Source organism: Octopus sinensis, linkage group LG10, assembly GCF_006345805.1.
Source record: "Octopus sinensis linkage group LG10, ASM634580v1, whole genome shotgun sequence".
In the NCBI taxonomy this organism is placed as follows: Eukaryota; Metazoa; Mollusca; class Cephalopoda; order Octopoda; family Octopodidae; genus Octopus; species Octopus sinensis.
This window is the reverse complement of record NC_043006.1, coordinates 16555721-16576089: the sequence shown is the minus strand read 5'-3', so window position 1 is coordinate 16576089 and position 20369 is coordinate 16555721. Positions and strand designations below refer to the sequence as shown.

Sequence of the window (20369 nt, the reverse complement as noted above, 5' to 3'; positions counted from 1 at the left end):
TAATTTGTAATCTTAAGCAGTATGTGTGGATCATTCTCATCATCATCATCATTTAATGTTCATATTCGATGCTAGCATGGGTTGGACAGTGCATCAGGATCTGACTAGCCTGACAGCTGCATTAGTCTCCAATGTCTGCCTTGGTAAGGTTTCTACACCTGGATACCCTTCCCAATGCCAACTTCCTTTACAGAATATACTGGGTGCTTTTCTTGTGGCACCAGCACTATTGAGGTCATCTAGTAACTCGTAAGACAAGATCCCTTGACTGAGTGGGATGCAGTATTGAGGGAGGTGGCTTTGCATCCAGTGTTGAGAGTTTAAAGTGTGAAAGAGGAACAGTAACACATGTCTTGCTGTAGAGGAGATTCATGGCTATTCCTGCAGAAAAATGAGAAAGGATGGTAGAGATGAGGTATCAAGGCCTTTCCTCAAGATACCAGAAGGTAGCTTGAAAGAGAAGAGGGGGCAGAGCATTAAGTATGACTGGGTGGATATGTACTTAGGTTTGCAAAATATAAAAGGGGAGTAACAGATGGCAAGAGATGAGGACAGGAGTGAAAACTGAATGGTAAACATGAATGTTGGTGTGGGCAATGGTGTGTCTCAGTATGGGAAAAGATGAGGAGAATAGGAGTGAAACATGGAGCAAAAGGCAGTAGGTGGTAATATACACACACACACATATGAGAGAGAGAGAGAGTTCCCTAGGTGTTTGTGGCATGAAGGGCATCCAGCTGTAAAGCATGCGTCTAACATGGAAAACATAAAAATGAATGAATGTATATATATCCAGGATAAAGAAGGATGATTTTTTGTGTTAGTAATAATAATACATATTTTTATTTACCTCAAATATTTTTATTTCATCCACCTTGGACTTTTTTTTTTCTTCATTGCATGATATTAGTGCAATGATGTTTTTTGGTTTTATTTGCTGTTCTGAATATATATTTTTGGTCCTTATGTACAGAAAGAGTCCCCAGTTCTTGTACCTAAAAATGGAGATGTTGTGAGTTATTTAGCATTTTACTAATACCAACAAAGCTTTTAGCTTATTCCTTCAAAAAGCTTATAAAACATTAATTTTTGCCTCTTTATCTTTTTTACCAACAATTTCTAATCTTCCCCAAATTCTACTTTTGGGTACCTTATTCTATTTATGTGTATATATATATACATGTGCGTGTGTGTTGTTAGAATATCTAGGAATTTTACAACTTAATTTCATTAAGTTTTAAATTTATTAAAAGTGTTCTATATGTCTTTCATGACATTTTTTTGTATTTAAATTTTTTCTCTTTTTAGATTTATCGTTTACTCTCATAAGTTAACTAAATTTTAGTAGTTTAATTATGCAATTAAAATGAACCTCTAGAACTGAATATAAAGGATATTAAATGTTGATTACAAATACAACAGATGTATGGAAGAGAATTAAGAAAATGTTTAAGAAAATGTGTGAGTCCCTATTAGGAACTCTTTCTGAGTTGTTCTCTTTCATGTGTCCCTTGTATTTGTAACCATACTTAGTTTCAGTGCAAAGTTATTTATAATTTCACTTATTTTAACTATTTTTACTTACGAAGACATTGTTCTGGTTGTGCTAATTTAATAAAATTAAAAGCAACAAGTTGAAACAATTTGAAATTTAAATACAGTTGTATGAGGTGCTTGACTGCAAACATTACTTGTGACTTTGTTTCTAAAAATCATTTCAGTGAAGAGAATAGTGCCCTATATCAAAGTTTCTGTAAAAAAGAAAAAGATTACAAGCATATTAATTTGGATATTGTGACCATTTATTTTGTAACATGCTGGATTTGTTAAAGCTGCCAGTGTTTTTTCTCTTGCCTTGTTTATTCCTAAACAATGCTACAAAGTCAAGTCACTTAATAAAACTAAGTCATTCCACATTTTGTAAAAAAAAAAAAAAGCTTTCATGGCTTTGTTAATAAAACATTTTCTGTAGTTAATTGTATTTAAAGCATTCAAAAACTCAAATACTAGATTTACTTTCTATTCTATTTTAGTCTAGTTTGATTGTGTTATTTACCATTCCACGTTTGTTTTCTGGTATTTGGTGCTGATGCTTTACAAATATTGTTATCCATTTGCTAATTTAACTAAATTCCATTACTTAACTAACACACAGTTTATTTTTTTATATGATTTTTTCCCTTGCTTCTTTGCAATGATTTATTTATTTTGTATCTGTTACACTTCTTCAATATTTCTGATTAAGGAAGCACTCCGTCGGTTACGACGACGAGGGTTCCGGTTGATCCGAATCAACGGAACAGCCTGCTCGTGAAATTAACGTGTAAGTGGCTAAGCACTCCACAGACACGTGTATCCTTAACGTAGTTCTCGGGGATATTCAGCGTGACACAGAGAGTGACAAGGCCGGCCCTTTGAAATACAAGTACAACAGAAACAGGAAGTAAGAGAAAGTTGTGGTGAAAGAGTACAGCAGGGATCACCACTATCCCTGCCGGAGCCTCGTAGAGCTTTAGGTGTTTTCGCTCAATAAACACTCACAACGCCCGGTCTGGGAATCGAAACCGCGATCCTATGACCGCGAGTCCGCTGCCCTAACCACTGGGCCATATTTCTGATTAATATATCTTAAATTATCAGTAACAAAAATTGGTCAACATTTTAGTTTCCTGCTGGTATGACTATTTTTAAGCATCCAGAAACACAGCTATTTCTACAGGAAATGGCCCATGTAACAAACAGTGTGCTGAATTTTAGATTGATACATAATGATTATAATCTGTTCCACTTAGAATATAATTAAACGCTTTAGTTTTTAAATGTTTCTTTTAGTATTGCTTAGCTTCCTTTACTGGTTGATTTCCTTCAAGTTATTTTATGTTTGGTTTGTGTGGTATCCTACAATTTCTTTCTTTTTGCTCATCCCCTTCAATGTCCTTTTCTTAATGATTCATCAGTGCTAATTAACATATTGCTAATGTTGTTTGTTAACATATGGTAACGGAAATAAATCTGTGCTTTACTCATCTATCTAAACTTTCTATAGTCCTTTTCTTTTTACATATTGACCTCTCATCAAATGCTGAGATGTTCATAAAATTTATTTTTCATGGATGCATTAGATTTTCTGGTGTTGTTTATTAATATCCAATTAATTCTCATTTTTTTACTTTATTTTTTGTCTAAGAAATTCTCTGTCTTAAAAGCATTAATGTTTACCAATTATTTTAAGTTACGTTTTAATAGGGTGGCAGAATTACATACATACACATGTACATAATAACAAGATTTGAAAGCTATTTTTTGATAGATGTATTAAAAGGTTTTTTACCACTAGTACTTAGAAAGAAATAATGGCTAAGAAAAGAACCGCAGAAAAAGATTTCATTTTAAAGATAATAAACTCCTCCATCACCACCAAAAAAAAAAAGAAAAAAGTATCTCAGTTACGTTCCGTTATATATGACTTATTAAATTTGAGTATCTTCAAACTTAAAATAGTTACACTTCATTGTTGAGTGGATGGTGTTAAGAAGGGCAGCCAGCTCCAATATTCAAACATATCTGTGTAAGCATCTGACTCATGCTTCAGCAAAAGCAAAGGGATATTCTTCATATATAATCTTTTTTAATCAGTCACACTGAATGAAATAATATCTCTAGTTTTATGATTTTTATTTTGTTTTAAAAGATAGAGGTTTGACTTTTAATATGGAATTACATAATCAGTAAAATTATATAATCTACCAAACAGTTTCCCTGACACAAATAAAAAGTACTTTCAGTTTATTTATGATATCACATTGTTGATAAATTTATCAAAAAAAATCAATATAAGCACAATATATTCTGTATGTGGAAAAGCCATTTTAAGTCATTGATGTATTGGAAATCCTGCTTTTGAAGAGACATAATTTTGGAGTTGATGAAATGATTTTAAACGGGGTGACGACAAATAACATATAATGTATTTTTCCTAAATGTGACAAAATGTCTTAAATTTACCTTTGATTTATATGATTTACGAAATATAAATAAAAATATATTTGGATATGATACTTTCAACTTGGAATTGATACTATAGACTTAAGAATTGTAGTCTCAAAATGTATTTCAAATAAATAAATCTAGATCTGTAATGCCTATGTTCTAAGGTTTACAAATAAACTATCTGAACCAGAAAGAGAAGCATGCACCTCACTGGGATTAAATAAAATGGTCCCCACCTCCCACATACACATAATGCCAGTCAGTCTACAAGAGTTCAAACTAACTTCTAGTAGTAGTGCTGGGATTATCTAGTATATTTTGTAAAGGGGTTGATGTTCACTGAAAAATGCTCTGCAATAATTAATATTTACTGTTATGACTATTTTCCTTAGATGTTCTTTGAACAAGCTGTTTGTCAGCTGAGTCTGTTATTTTTTACTGCATTAATCAGTATTTGCTAACTTAAAAATTTAGAACACACTGTTCATCATCATCATTTAGCGTCCGTTCTCCATGCTAGCATGGGTTGGACGGTTCAACTGGGGTCTGTGAAGCTGGAAGGCTTCATCAGGCCCAGTCAGATCTGGCAGTGTTTCTACGGCTGGATGCCCTTCCTAACGCCAACCACTCCGTGAGTGTAGTGGGTGCTTTTTACGTGCCACCCACACAGGTGCCAGACAGAGCTGGCAAACGGCCACGAACGGATGGTGCTTTTACGTGTCACCGGCACGGGGCCAGGCGAGGCTGGCAACGGACACGAACGGATGGTGCTTTTATGTGCCACCAACACGGGGGCCAGACAGAGCTGGCAAACGGGGGCCAGGCGATGCTTGTCACCGGCACGGGGGCCCAATGAATATATTACTACGATTGTCACAGTGATATTAATTCACTAGTGTTATCTATTATATAACACCTAACTTTGGAAATATACTTTTATATCATCATGGGTAATAGCAGGAAATATGGTGTGCATACAATAATTATAATATAGCTTCTATCGAATTAATTCATGGTGGCAAAAGTATACTTACAAAGTTACCTTCATATGATTGGTGACACTAGTTAAACTATGATCTGAATTGACATTGTATTGTCTTATCCTTTTTCATTGCGTCTGAGTAAATTAAAATATTAATCACAATATCTGCAGCAATAGATATACTGATCAGTTATTGCTACATGTTAGATGCAGTTTTTGGCATACTTATGGCAATTGGCATGGCATTAATGTTTTGTCATGTGTAAAACATTGGTTTTCTCCGGGTTTACATGTAATTCAGATCTTGATAAACAACTCCCTGATTTATCTATATTATTACTTTCATAGGTAGGAAAATCATTTTGTGCTGTTATTTCTTTATCATATATTGTTTCTCTTGTTTGTTTTTGTTTGTTTTTTTTAATGGAAATTATGTTTGTGATATTTACTAGATTAGGAAAGTTCATGTCTTTCAGATTTGATATTTGTAATCAATTCCAAATGAATTATTTTGATTAAAATTTAACATTTCTAAAACAGTGTTTTACTAACACTTTAACCTTTTTGTCTTTGGAAAAGCTATTTAAATTTCAGTACAATTTTTCAAGTGTGTTTAATACTTCTAAACTTGCGTTGCTCAGTACTTTTTTTTTTTTTTATTGTAAACGTATTTTTATTATTTTTATTTTAACTGCCCTTGGGCTTTCATAAATGACGGGTAAAATAAACTATGAATATTTTCTTAATATCCTTCACAAGCAAATTTGCATCTATAAAAAAATATACTTCAATAAAAATGCTCTTATGTATGGTAAATGATCGTTAATAAGACGAACTTTCTGTAAAATAATTTGTGTTTCTAATTCGTCTATGATTTGTTCATTGAAAGAGCCAAGATCGAGTTCTTTGAAATGTTCCTCTGGCAATTTGTTGAACAAAGTTGCATGTCTTTGGTCAATTAAAAACATTCTATTTAATTATATAATTTTCTGTTATGTACCTCACTTGCTATGCTTTCTTCTTCTGTCTGTTAAAAATACTGTATTTCTGAATCTACGCATGCTGTTTCTCTTGTAGCAAATTCAATCTGCTCCACTTAGCCATCATGGTCGTGCTGACTCTACACCAGCCATTCAAAACCATGATGCTGACTACATTGTAAGTTACCTAATAACATATGTACCATTTTAGCTTACTGAACTTTATCTTTTTTCTTTTTTTTTTTTTTACTTCCAAAATTTTCCTTTACTCCTTTGTGCTTCTCTCTACTACCAAATGTCTACACTTAATATCCGTCTTTGCTTTAGCTACCGTTCATATTGCCGTAGTCTAATTAAGTGTAAAACAACCTTTGTGCACAATTGTTTAGTTCTTGTCTTGTCCTTTCTATAACGGCAATTAACATGCCATAAAATGCTCAAGTTTGAAACCCATGTAAGCAAGCAATAATTGCGTCTCAGACTAAATCCTTTAAATTTGAAAGCATGGAATTTTACATTTCTGAGTGCCGTAGGCAGCTTAGAAAATGTCAGCTTTTTTAAAATTTAATAACATTGGCAACATTTTCATGAATAATATTATTTTGCCTTTGCTTTCTACTTAAATTCATTTCTTTACCTCTTGCAAATTCCTTCTGGTAGTTGTTAGTCTTCTTCCTTTGGTAGACTAGTTGCAAATATGTGGCAGTTTTTATTTTACAGTTTTTTAATATTTCTTCTTGACACTGTTTAATTAATTAATTTATTTATTTATTTATTGTCAATAACCTTTTTCCCAATTTAAAACTTAATATCTGTATTCCGTTTACAATGGATTTATAATAATATTGCTTAAATATGAAAAACAGCTGATTGTTGCTCCCCATGTGTCCGCTTCCTATGTTGGTTCTATAAAACACTGCAAAAAAAAGACAATACAAATAGTTGAAATAGAAGTGTGCTAACATTTGAGTATTGCTAAATAGATTAATACTTTATAATATAATATTTTTGTTGCTTGGTGACTAATATTTATTTAGGTTGTATTAAATTGCAGCAAACCGGTGCTGGATTAATTTATATCTACAACAAAGTTTTTAAATATTTATGATCAAATTCAAACATATTGATCGCATTTTTTTTTTCTCTAGTTCTAAATTCATTCTGTTTATTCTAGCCATATTACTTTTCATTTAATTTTAAAATTCAATCAAGAATTTGCTCTTTCGCTTCTATTTCATATTTTAGCCTTTTATCTTTTTAATGCAAAAAAAGCTCTGGCTGCTTCAAATTTCATTTTCTTCATAAACCTCCTTCCCTTTTTCTCTCCTTTCTTTCCCCTTTTGAACAATACTGAAAGCTGTTCCATTGAAATTATTGTTCCAGTTATGTATTAGGATAAAGATTTCAATTGTGATTTTAATACAAAATTGAAGTTATTAGAAAAGTCACACAAGTTTTGAACGTCCAGTTCTGGCATGGTCTGTCTACTTGAACAATTTATTAATTCAATTCAACAAAGATAATACTATAAGGCATAAATATTGATGAAAATCGAATAATAATTACTCATGGGGTTCCCATAATTGAATAAAAAATACTTTACGTTTGCTGTGAATAGATTTAAATTCTTCATCTTTCACTTGACAAAAATTTTCGGAAGGGGTCATATTACTTTAGTTTCTAATAACATAAAACAACCTTTGCATATCTGCAAATATTTTTTCTTTGAATACCATTTCATTCACTGTCAATAGATTTAAATTCCCACGTTTCTTTCCATGTGGATTTTTATTAGGGGTTATAGATGTAGATTTTCTCAATCATTTTAAAACCTCTGTGCAAGTCAGATATGCATCCTTTTTAACAAGATTTAACTCTGCTTAAAATAATATTTGTTGACATTTTGTTTCCTATATCAGCTACTAACTCTGTATTTCTAAAAACTAGTTTTTCTCCGGTATTTTTTGGCCTACTTTGAAGCTGTTAAATAAGTCCTGTTTTCTTGAGCTAGAGCTTAGAGCTTCATTTAACCACAAGATTGCCTTTTTTTATGGGATTTACTCTTGGTTGTTATTTCTAATTAGAATTGATAGAGCATGTCTCGTGATATGTTTTATAAAAATTTAACATTGTAAGGTAACCTCTTGTAGCTTATTGCCTGTAACATTTCTTCAATGTAGGCTGTAATATATTCATCTACTAATTCAATATTGTCTGATTGTCTGGTGGTTGGTTATAACAAAGCCCTAATCTTACTAGATTGGTACTTTTTTTCTAGTATCTAATGCTTTTTACCATGTTAGATCAACGCATGGTTTTTAGATGTTTTCTTTGGAGTCAGAACGTTGCATCTCTAACCCCCAAAGCAATTTCTTCTAAGGTTTCCGGTATATTTGTTTTCCAGGGCGCCAAACATACTCGTAGCAAGTCAGATATGCATCCTATCTCTTCTGAATCAATAGAAAATTTCAGAGTAAGTCTATTCTTACAATGTCCATTCTTTCCCCCCCCCCTTTGCACTTCTTGTATCATCAAATCACTTTAGGAAATACCTGAACCATCTGATTGTCTGATAGTTAACCTTCACAACCTTCCCCCCCCCCACCTCATCATTTGGTTATTGACCTCGAGATGAATTCCATGAAATAATTAGCTTTCACATTCTTTCTGTGTCAGTAATTTCTTTCGGTGACTGATTTTGTATTTTATTTCAAAATACTACGTCTATTTTTTAAGACGGCTGCTCTTCATTTTTGAAGAAGAGAGGAGGAGAGACTATTTTTGGCATTACATAGAACAGCGTAACTTTGAAATTTTATGGACGATACGTCTCCTTAATTTACCAATAAACTATATTTTCACAAAAAAGAGAATTTGAAATGTTTGTTGTGAAAAGTTATTTCTAGCGATGTTGGAAGTGTCGTAAAAATGAAAGAAGCGAAAAAGAATGGTATATTTTTTAATCTGTTCAGTACTTCTGCTGAACTGCTTTTGTTAATTAAAAAAAACATCAAGATGCCGAACTAATAATGATGGTATCTACCAGGAGATGTCATTATGTAAACCAGTCAGTCTTGATCAAGTAAATTTATGGCATGTACAGGTAGTTGGTCAGATGATTAGGTCTAACTGATATAGCTGAAGTAGTAAGGTAATTTTTCTGTCGCATGTGTGAATATTGTGATCCAAGTTATGAGTTAGAGAAGTGACTGCTTGTATTGGTGACATTAAAGAGAATGCTTGCTAGTTTTTTCTTAAGGTGTGCATAAGTCTGTGATGCAGTTTGGTGATGATTTCTTCTTTCTTATCTTTTCATGAGTACTTAGTATTACTACATAGCAATAATCATCTTCACTCTAATTTTTTGAGTGGTCGGTACACTAACATTTTGCTGTTTCTATCTATGGAAGTTAATTATTATATTTTTCTTATGACACCTGAGTTATCTCAATATCTCCTCATTAGATTTTGACTACTTGAACTCTTTCTCACTTGGAAATTTCACCATTACGAGTATTTCTCAAATACCATTTTCTTTTTAATCTTGTAAATTTTTCTGTGATGCAAATGATAAATACATGCAGATTTTATTATATATATAAATATGTTTTTTTTGCATATAATCTATTTCTTTGAGTTTTTATTTTTCATGAAGAAACACCATACACACATATTACAGTTTATTGTAACCCCTTTCTCGAAGAAAAATACCATTATAAGTATATTCATAATAACTTGAAAATTAATTGGTATTCAAAATATTTTCATTAAATTTTTATTATTTAAACTAATTCTAGTAATTTAGTAATTACATTTGTATTTCACATAAAATTGAAGAGGGTTAAAAAAAACCAAAACCAAATATTTCTTGACTTAGAAATATTGCTAAGAGAAATCCCAAAATGTATGCAATCTAGATGAAATCAAATGTTCTAAACAGCACAAATGATCTTGACAAATTATGTGTCTGAAACTATTGTGGCCTTCATAACTCATCAGGATTTTATTGGAATTAGTTTCGTGTTCCTTCACACTATTTTAAAAAATTTAATTACTTCATTTAATAATACATTACTTATTGCATTTGTTTTTCAGGTAGACATATTCTTAAGATAATTTGCTTTACAAGATCTAAATTAGGTTACAAGCATTAATGAATTTTTTTAAAATTTCAATTGAATTATATATAATTGAATTCATTGATAACGCAATATATATATTTTTTTCTTTGCTCACACAATTCTTATTAAAAATATATTTAGTTTTATTTTCGCTGAAAAATATTTACTTAATAATTCCAAACTTTTAAATACTTTTCTTGTGGTTGGTTTACCTTTTAAAAAAAATTAACACAAGAACATTCTCTTTGTAAAAACTGCTTAATGTTTTAAATAATAATAATTTCTAGAGACTGTATTTAATTTTTTCACTACCAACCCTTTCAACAATGTTACTGTAAGCACATTCTCTTCAACTACACGTTTGTCTACCATTTATTTTATATCATTTCGTATGTTAATATTTATTCCATCTTGGTACTTCCTCCCTTAGCCACCATCTTATATATTCTATAACCGACCTAAATCCCTGTACGATCTCCCAGATGGCCATAAACCAATTGAACCTTCATACAAAACTAATACCCCTGCTGTCTACCATGTATATGTAAGTTATTTTCAACCCTTTGTTATCCTTTAGATGCAGACTTTATAAGGAATGATAATCTTATGCATGAGTATTTTGCAGAAGAGAACACCTTAACTGATAGATCTTTTTCTAATTATTAACCTTAACTAAAATTTGTTGAACTTTGCTGAACATTAGATGTATTTTAAGATTTTTGTGTTGCTGATGAATTTTAAAATCTAAATCAGCAGTTTTTTTTTTTTTTTTTAACCTTTATAGAATTTTCATTACAAATGTAACAGTCTTTAGAAAGTTGTGGTGCTTCCCCATAGCCCATTGGGTTTTAAATGCACCGGTGAAGATTTTGGTTTTTTGCCTAGCTAGGAATAATGTGCTTGTGGTGAGTTCATCCCTCTCTTAGCTATACCCACAGGCTGAGTTGAAGTTTATTGGCCAGACACAGTATACTGGTTGATGTTAAGATACAAGCTGTCAACCTCTCAGCTAGATGTCTGGATTATTTTCACTTCAACCATGTTTCGTAGAAAAGTTTACTATATACTTACAACTGCTCTGCTTACAGTTTAAATGCTTTCTGATATACTATAATTAACTTAGACGTTTGAACGATTTGCACATACTTTAATACAAAAAACAGAAAAAAGAAAATTAACATTTCATTAGAATAGTCGCAGTTAATTAGGCTATTATTAACCCCTAACAATTGCATTTGTACCAACACTGCATTTCAAGCACCATATTCTCGTCATTTTTTTTTAATGTGACACAATGGATAAGATCTTTAGAGGATTCCGAGTTCAGTCTTATGTGATATGTAGACTTTCAAGAAATAGAAACACTAATTAATTCTTACCTGGAATTTCAGTGACAACATTGTGTTGTGACACCTGAATGTGTGTCACAAGTAATGATATATAATTAGAGAAAAGAGTAGAAACCTAACTACAACAACAACAGGTGTTTAAAAAAAATACATTTGGCAAGTAAATTATGGCTCAATTCTTTGAAATAGGGTGACCTAATCAGCATTATGTACACTCCACACTACTAAAACACCTTTCAATAATTCCATATTAACTAACCCCCACATTAACATATACTAATTTTTGTGTTCAATATTTTCAGAATATTAATTTATTTTTGTAGGTGTTTAAAAAGAAAAATTGTTTTTATATTTACTGATCTTAAGACTAATGATATCCTCTCTTACAATTTTAAATATATTGCTCAGTTTTGTTTAAGATTTCATGATAAGCATTTTTATTTTAAAATTAGCTGAATGGGAGTGAAGCAGAGATTTTGTCACTGCAGCTATCTGTATTGCAGGAGTGGCTGTGTGGTAAGTAGCTTGCTTACCAACCACATGGTTCCGGGTTCAGTTCCACTGTGTGGCACCTTCGACAAGTGTCTTCTACTATAGCCTCGGGCTGACCAAAGCCTTGTGAGTGGATTTGGTAGACGGAAACTGAAAGAAGCCCATCGTATATATATATATATATATATATATGTGTGTGTGTCTGTGTTTGTTCCCCCAACATCGCTTGACAACCGATGCTGGTGTGTTTACGCCCCCATAAGTTAGCGGTTCGGCAAAGAGACCGATAGAATCAGTACTAGGCTTACAGAGAATAAGTCCTGGGGTCGATTTGCTCGACTAAAGGCGGTGCTCCAGCATAGCCGCAGTCAAATGACTGAAACAAGTAAAAGAGCATTTGTTCAAAATTTATACAGATACTCATGACTGAAACAGAAAGTGAGGGAAAAACAGAAAAAAAACATCCAGCCAGATTTAAAGAAGTTTTACTTTGTTATGTCCCTCTGTGAAGTTTATGAATCATATAAACAATTTCAAGAATATACGGAAATGAAAACATTACACAAATCAGAAATAGTATCCTGTTCTGATGTTGCAGTTGTTAGGATAGTCATCGTCATCATCGTTCAACATCTGCTTTCTATGCTGTCATGGGTTGGACGTTTTGACTGATGCTTTAGGCAAGTGTCCTCTATCATAGTTTTGTAACTAGAAACTGAATGGAACCTGTCATATATCTCTGGTGATGAGGATCTCTTTCTTTTTCTATCTCTCTACACATACACACATGTGTGTGTGTGTGGTTATGTATGTACATGTGTGTTCATTTGTGCTGCTTCGAATATACTTATTTGTACTTGTGACGGCGTTCACCCAGGGCGGGTTGAGCCGGCTTCTTCTCTGGTCCTGAGGGCATCATGAACCATAGCGGCCCACTCTCGACGGTCCTGTGCTTTGAATATTGCAAAATATGAGTGGTTTTGTTGTCATTTTTCATGCCAACATTGTTTGCAGGCTTTGCACCTGCGAAAAAGTTCTGAAATAAGAAGACCTTTACCTTAAAACTAGGTATAGGTTAGTGACAGGAAGAGCATCTGGTTGTCTAAACTATGTTAGCATGGATAGAGTGAACATGAAACTGGAAAAACAAAAGAATATATTTTATATTTTTCCAAACAAAAAAAAAAAGAAAGAGAAAAAGAGATGAATGAACACTATTAGTAAATGTTTGGGATTAATTCTTTAGAGTAAATAGAGGTATGTCCAGATGTATTTCCCCCCAGAGTAATGATTTGTCTTTTTTTTTTTTCCTTCTAAATAATTCTTGATAATGTTTTTTTCCTTACCAGTTACAGATAAATACTGAAAATTTAACTTTTAGGAACTTATTACTAAGAATATCTTTTTTTCTTCAGAATTTTTAGCTAAAGTTTATTTTAAATTAATTCATATATGATATGAGAATTTTGGGCTTCCCCCCGCCCCCCATCCAAGATCAATTTGTTGATATTTTGTTTATGATGCCAGTGGCCATTAGGACAAACCACTTAATATTTGCTCTGCACCGAAATCATCTGATAACAGACAGCTGACTTTCCCATAAAGTCCTGCTAAGCAAACAAACAATTTGCTCATAGAATGGGTTTCCTTTTTAGGTTGTGAAAACATTAAAGGGCATGAGCATCCGAGAGAAAATTTTAACATGCATGAATAAACATTTGAGATGTTTACTTTATTAATGGAATTGAAATGAAAGTGTTTATTCTAAAAAATACAACAAATTTTTTAAAGAAATGTTATATCATTACCCCTACCCCCCAACCCCACCCTTTTATGCAGTAATAAATTTGCCTGAACTTGGTTACTGAATGTCTTAGCACCGATTTATTTCTAAGATTATTCATGTTCCCCTCAAATGTTGCTTATATTTTATCAAATAAGGTTTAAACTTATGACTTGTAAGGACACTTGTTGAGCACCTAAAATTTCAGGGCTAGGTTGTCAAATTCAATTTACAATTAATAGGAATTAAATATCTTGTTAAACTGAAGTTTTGTTATATTTAAACCGGCCATATCCGGCCAAAAGTATTCTGCCTGTTTTATGTTCAAACTGGCCAGATCTGGTCTCTCACACCAATCCTACAATATCGTTTTAAAAATTAACAGCTACCTCATCAGAATCTCATAGCTACAAGATAATGCATGATTAGTTCAAAACAACGTGGATGAAAAAGCATTAATTTTGGCAGAATAATATGAACACTAAAGGGTTAAACCCCTCCCGCTGCCCACTTTTTATATATATATAAAAAAAGAAAGAAATGTTGCTGAATGTTATTCTTGTTCCAAAAATGGGCAGAAGATTCACCTTGACATTACCATATTTTTGTTAAAATATGCTGCCTTTTGTTATTATTTCAATTAAATTTTAAAATAATGAAGAATTTAGTGAAATAATTATGTTATTATTGAGTTGGTGTTTGAGACTTAGACTAACATGCAATTTCGATGGAAGATTTTCATTTAGATCACTTAAAACAAAAAGTTTGTATCCTAGAACCAAGTGTGCTCTTGGGCAGTTAAAGTAGTAAGAAAAATTTCAAACCACTGGGCCTTCACAGATGTAATTTCTGAATGAGATACGCAAGCTCTTTTGTTACCATATTTCTTCTAAAATATACTGCCTTAATTTCAATTAAATTATTAAAATAACGAAGAATGTAGTAAAATAACTTTGTTTTTATTAAGCTGGTGTATGAGACTGAAATTAAAATGAAATTTTGATGTAAGGTTTTAATTTAAAACAAGAAATTTATATCATAAAAGCAGGGACATTATCACATGGGTTTGCATAAAAAAGATGAAATAATTTAACCTCCACCCATACATAACACTTTTTTTCTCTCTCCAGAATTACTATTGGGAACTAGTTTAATTAGTGCAATTAACAGAATGCAAATAATTATTTATTGATTCCCTCCAAATTTAACATTACAAGGGCAATAACATACGTTTGCCTGTTTAACCTAGGAAACTAACTGTCTGTGCATTATAAATGTACTGCTTTGTAGAATTGCAAAAACCAAACATTTAATTTAACAATCATAATTTGGTTTACTGACTTCAGACATTTCTTAGCATTACTTAAAGACCAGATTGGAAAACATATCAGGAACAAGGAGGGGCTGGAATGGATAAATTGTAATTGAAGTCAATCTTAACTATTGTGTGTATTAATTAATACAGTACTTATTGCTTTGTATTAAATTTAGATTTACTCATCAACCCATTTCTCTTGCAGTATGCTCGTCTAATTTTACCCTATTTTACATGATTCTCTAACATTTTCTTTCTTTTAAGCTATTTAAAATGATATGCTCTTTTTTTTAAGCCATGCACTGATGATAGAACTTAATTGTCCTTTGCTGTTCATGTAGTCTTTTGCAGACGATGTATTGTATAAAAATGATATTTTTGTTTTTCTAAGAAATGATTCTTTTTCTTTCCTTTCGTTTTTCTTCCCAAGAATATGATTGATATTATCTTTACTATGTCTTTGAGATTAAGCAACAACCGAAGTTGTTGCTTTTTTTTGTTTTTACATTTGGCTTTTTTATCACACCAGAACCATTTTTTTTTTATTTACAGCCACCACGAATTGCAAGAAACCAGCCATCCTCTGGAACAGAATCTGATATAGTACCTCTACCCTCCAACCAAGCTTCTACATGTCTTTCCATTATCGTGTTCCCTATTCTTAATGAGGTAAGATATATTCTTTCACAAAATATTTCAGGGAAGTAAATTACACCAGCAAACAAGAAAGTGAGTTAGGCATTTAAACAAAGATGTTATAATGAAACCAAAAAGAAAAAAAAATTCAACCTGGTATTGGTTATAGCAGAGAAACTTAGTTAAGATAACTTTTTTAATTTCTGTAGAATAATCCTTTCTACTATCGGCACAAGGCTTGGAATTTGTGGGGAGGGGGATAGTCAATAACACTGGCCCCCAGTACTTGACTGGTAATGTAATTTACCAACTGTGAAAGGATGAAAGGCAAAGTTGACCTTGGCAGAATTTGAACTCAGAACATAAAGACGTACGAAATGCCGCTAAGCATTTTGCCCAACGTGCTAACGATTCTGCCAGCTCACCGCCTTATTTCTGTATTATAATAATAATGATAGCTGATACAACTGTTGGTGAGAAAGTTAACATACGAAGTGTAGGATGATGGCATATATGAGGTTAGGTGGCATGCAAGGAGTAGAAGAATATTACAGTAACACACACAGTGATAGAGAAGAAGAAGAAGAAGTAAATGACAGTAGTTACAGGAGTTGTACAAATGAGAAATTTTTTATTTAAATTTATTTTAAGGTAACGAATCTTTTGAAAATTAGTATTCATATAGGCATGGCTGTGTGGTAAGAAGCTTGCTTCTCAGTCACATGGTTTGGGGTTCAGTCCCACTGCATGGCACTTTGGGCAAGTGTCTTCTGCTACAGCCTCAGGCCAACCAAAGCCCTGTGAGTGGATTTGGTGAACAGAAACTGAAAAAACCCCCATCGTGTGTCATTGTGTCTCTGTTTGTCCCCCACCACTGCTTTAGAACCAGTGTTGGTGTGTTTCTGTCCCTGTAACTTAGTGGTTGGCAAAAGAGGTCAATAGAATGAGTACCAGGCTTAGAAAACCAAAAAGTAATGGTCAATTCATTTGATTAAAATCCCTTCAAGGTGGTGCCACAGCATGGCCACATTCTAATGACTGAAACAAGTAAAAGATAAAATATAAAGATATCATCATTTTGTATAAACACTATTAAATGAACCTTATCGTATGTATGCTGTATTTCCCAATATTACCCATTATGATAAAAGTATATTTTCAAAGTTATGTCACTTGCCCATGTAACACTCTTGGTTATTCTGTGGTACCTTTCTATACTTCATAATTGGACAAGTTTTATAGTGAATAATTGGAAGCTAAAAATACAAACAGTTTATTGCCCTTGAATATGAAGCCAATTAGTTTGTGTTGGTTAAATTTGGATTGTCTGTGGACAAATATTTCTCATGTCACTGTGAGGTTATAGTTTAACTAAAATATTGAATTTCTGTAATATAATTGGTGCTGTCTGATCTTTTCTTTAATATTCTTTAGATTAACCTTCTCCAGTCTTAAAGGTCAGATAATAGTTGTTACTAGTATTTGAGGACTTGGAAAGGTTAAAAGCTTGTCATAGTGTTTGTTAAACTAAGTCTTGATCTCCTGTCTGTATATTTCAGTTAAGAGAGCATTACAGAGTAGTGAGACCGCCTCAGAACATTGAAGCCATTGATGAGTTAAGGAATGCTTTTGACTTGGTGGAGAAATCCTGTCCCGGCATCACTGACAGATTTTTAACAGACGTTGTAAGAAACATAGGGGAACAGATGTTACGAGAAGCTGAAGTTCGTCAAGGGGTAGAGAAATTTAAACGGTACGTTGATTCATCTTTTTATATTATTTTCTCTCTGGAAAATGAATGTTCAAAACCTGTTATATTCAGAGTTATTTTATTCCTACTTTGTTCCCATTATAGTAAAACTGATACTGCACCTCAACTAAGGAGAAATTTTGTGCATTCATTACAGTATATTTCTGAATAAATCACTTGGAATGGTCTAATGTTAAAACAGAATCCTACATAAATTTTCTATCACTAAGTTATCAGGAGAAAATCTACTAAGATATAATCCAACATTATGATTTGCATTTTAAATTTACTAATTTCCTGCACCAGTTTCGCATAGCCCCATCCCATCCAAAAGTACCTTGGATTGCAGAACGACCTGCTGTGCTTGAGGAGACCTATTGAGTCAAGTACATCAAAATAAATATAAAATGAAAATTGTAGTTGTGATACCTGTGCCGGTGGCACATAAAAAGTACCATCCGAACGTGGCTGATGCCAGCACCACCTCAACTGGCTTCTGTGCCGGTGGCACGTAACAAAGCACCCACTACACTTATGGAATGGTTGGTGTTAGGAAGGGCATCCAGCTGTAGAAACAATGCCAGATCAGACTGGAGCCTGGTGCAGCCTCCTGGCTTCCCAGACCCTGGTCGAACCGTCCAACCCATGCTAGTATGGAAAACGGACGTTAAACGATCATGATGATTGACTGAATATGAAGTCATTGCAAAGATACTCTACAATGGATGTTTTTCACAAAGTCGGTATATTTGAGACAAATACTGTTCTTAGGCTACTAGTTTGAGCCCTCCACATTACCATATACCTGTTTCAATTTCAGAAGAGACACCAATTCATTTTGTGAAAATATAATTGTACAGTAAAGAAAAGAAACAAGAAATGTCATAATCCTAAATTTATACAATGAAAAGTGGTCCTCATTGACATGGCTAACTGAATTTATCTCCTTAATTGCAATTTTTGTGCTGTAAGGAAAAAAAAAAGTTATATAAATACAAGCATTTCATGTAGCTTTCTTTGAAAAAAGTTTAAATCATAAAACTTGGCTAAGCTATGTACAAAACAATTAAAATCAAAGGCATAAGACAGTGAAAAGGCATATTTGTTTAAACCTTTTATCATTTATTTCATTACACTCCCTTCCCCACAGCTTCACGAGGGAGGGAAGAAGCAAACAGGTGCAGGTGTGACCGTGGACGCCATCGACACACGAAAAATTATGCATTAAATTATTTTTAAAATCGTAGACTCATCGTTGACGCGCGCTAATACTCAGACGGGCTCGATATGAATCACGACTATAAGATACCCGAATTTGGTTAAACTGCATCGCAAAATGTGGGAGTAGTTAGGAAACTAAATCGAAGGGGACAGACACTCACACAACTACAGTTTTATATATATAGATACTGTGTACTATGTTCTGCTTTTCTGATTGTTTTTGTTCATTCTATTTAAATGAGAAAAGGTAAATTAACTTAGCTTGAATGCTTAAATAACATGAGTACATTATTGATTTTGATTCTTTTTTCTGTTGCAGGCCATATTGAACCTGACACAAAAGATCTCAAGTCTTATCTTTTCCAAACACCAAATAGCCTCTACATCTCCTTTCAATTTGGGTTATGATTTTTTAAATTTCTAGCAGGTTAAATACTATGAAATGTTTCCACTTGTTTCTCCTCTGAAACAGAAACTAACACACTATCTTCTTATCTTTCCTTCAAAGCCGCAAAAAATGAACCCGCCCTACCCAGGAAAAAAAAAAGAAGCATTTTTACCCCAAAAACACTTGGATTCGTCTTTTCATCAGTCAAATACCGGCTGTTGGTGGCAGGGGTCAAGCCAGTGTTTGAATAGGAACCCCTTTTAAGTTGGTTTTAGTTATTTAAGAGATTTTTTTTTAAAGAAATATACATACATGTTTGTATGTGATTTTTGTTTTTCTTTTTAATTCGAAGTGGAAAGAAGTCTATTTTTCGCTTCTAAATAAAATCAGCTTCAAGGAACAACATACAAAGGATCCCATGAGCATTAAAGTAGCAAAGGTAAAATTGTTACTTTTCTGATAACTAAAACAATGTAAAGCTGTTTGAAATTTATTGTCTTCAACGTGGGCTCACTTTCAAGCAGTGGTCAAGAAATGACCTTAACATTTTTTTTCTCTTTTTTTTTTTCTCTCTCTTCCCCTTACTTTTTTGCTGTTTGAGGAGCAGAGTCCATAACTGATAGCCAGAAACAAAAAATACAATCTAATATTTTCATTGGTTTAACTTGTATATTTCTGGAAAAAAAAAAACAACAAAAAAAAATTAAACAAAATGGAAAAAAATTCTAACCAACCCACTATTTGGCTGCCATCTTGGACAAACATACCTGATGCTCTTTTGTGTCTACTATTCCATTATTTTATTTTCATGCTGTGTACATAAAGGTGTATCATATTCACTGGAAAGTATTCTACTGTAAATAGTATTAAAGTGTAGCGGTCAAGGAGAAATTTAAACTATTTGTTGTGTTTTCTTTTATTGTGTTTGTGTTTTCTATGTATGACAGGAATTGGCACATCTTTTGCCAGGCCAATGAGTTTTGTTTTAGTTTTGCTTCCCAAGTGCAATCATTGAATTTTTAACCCTTTTGGTACCATTTCTGTTGAAATAAAGGACTCGCTTCGGTCATGAATGACCATGTGATTGCACCTAGAAAGTTACCCTCCGAGGCACAAGTCCAGGCAAGGTTTGTTTTTGCAAGACCAGTTGTCCATGCATAAGATCTGGTCATCAAATCTAAGTAGAGACTTCAAACTTGAAATATTCAAAGCCACAGTCGAACCAATTCTACTATATGGCTCAGAAACCTGGACATTATCAAAGAAGCTTGAGAGGCGGTTGGATGGAACCTACACTCGCCTCCTTATGAGAGCTCAAAATCTCTTGTGGAAGCGCCATCCAACCAAAATGCAAATATATGG

At 32.9% G+C, this 20369-nt stretch overlaps 1 protein-coding gene and 1 long non-coding RNA gene across 14 annotated transcripts in view; both read left to right on the top strand.

Annotated features, from left to right (window-relative positions):
• The window catches only part of LOC115216674 (serine/threonine-protein kinase 26), a 163145-nt gene extending 143241 nt beyond the window's left edge, over nucleotides 1–19904 (top strand). The window contains exons 9-15 of one of the 13 annotated variants that reach the window (XM_029786174.2): nucleotides 974–1012; nucleotides 6050–6130; nucleotides 8357–8425; nucleotides 10504–10617; nucleotides 15565–15681; nucleotides 17208–17401; nucleotides 18939–19904. In XM_029786174.2, the coding sequence (XP_029642034.2) occupies nucleotides 974–1012; nucleotides 6050–6130; nucleotides 8357–8425; nucleotides 10504–10617; nucleotides 15565–15681; nucleotides 17208–17401; nucleotides 18939–18948 (624 nt within the window). In that variant the 3' untranslated portion in view covers nucleotides 18949–19904. Of the gene's footprint in view, nucleotides 1–973; nucleotides 1013–6049; nucleotides 6131–8356; nucleotides 8426–10503; nucleotides 10618–15564; nucleotides 15682–17207; nucleotides 17438–18328; nucleotides 18371–18938 lie in introns of those variants that run through there. The other 12 variants (XM_036506302.1, XM_036506304.1, XM_036506303.1 and 9 more) reach the window with 12 other exon arrangements.
• LOC118765037 lies at nucleotides 10624–13045 on the top strand. The gene is made up of 2 exons (XR_005000880.1): nucleotides 10624–11927; nucleotides 12309–13045. It is a non-coding gene; the product is annotated as an uncharacterized LOC118765037 (long non-coding RNA).
• Nucleotides 19905–20369: the final 465 nt, after the last annotated feature.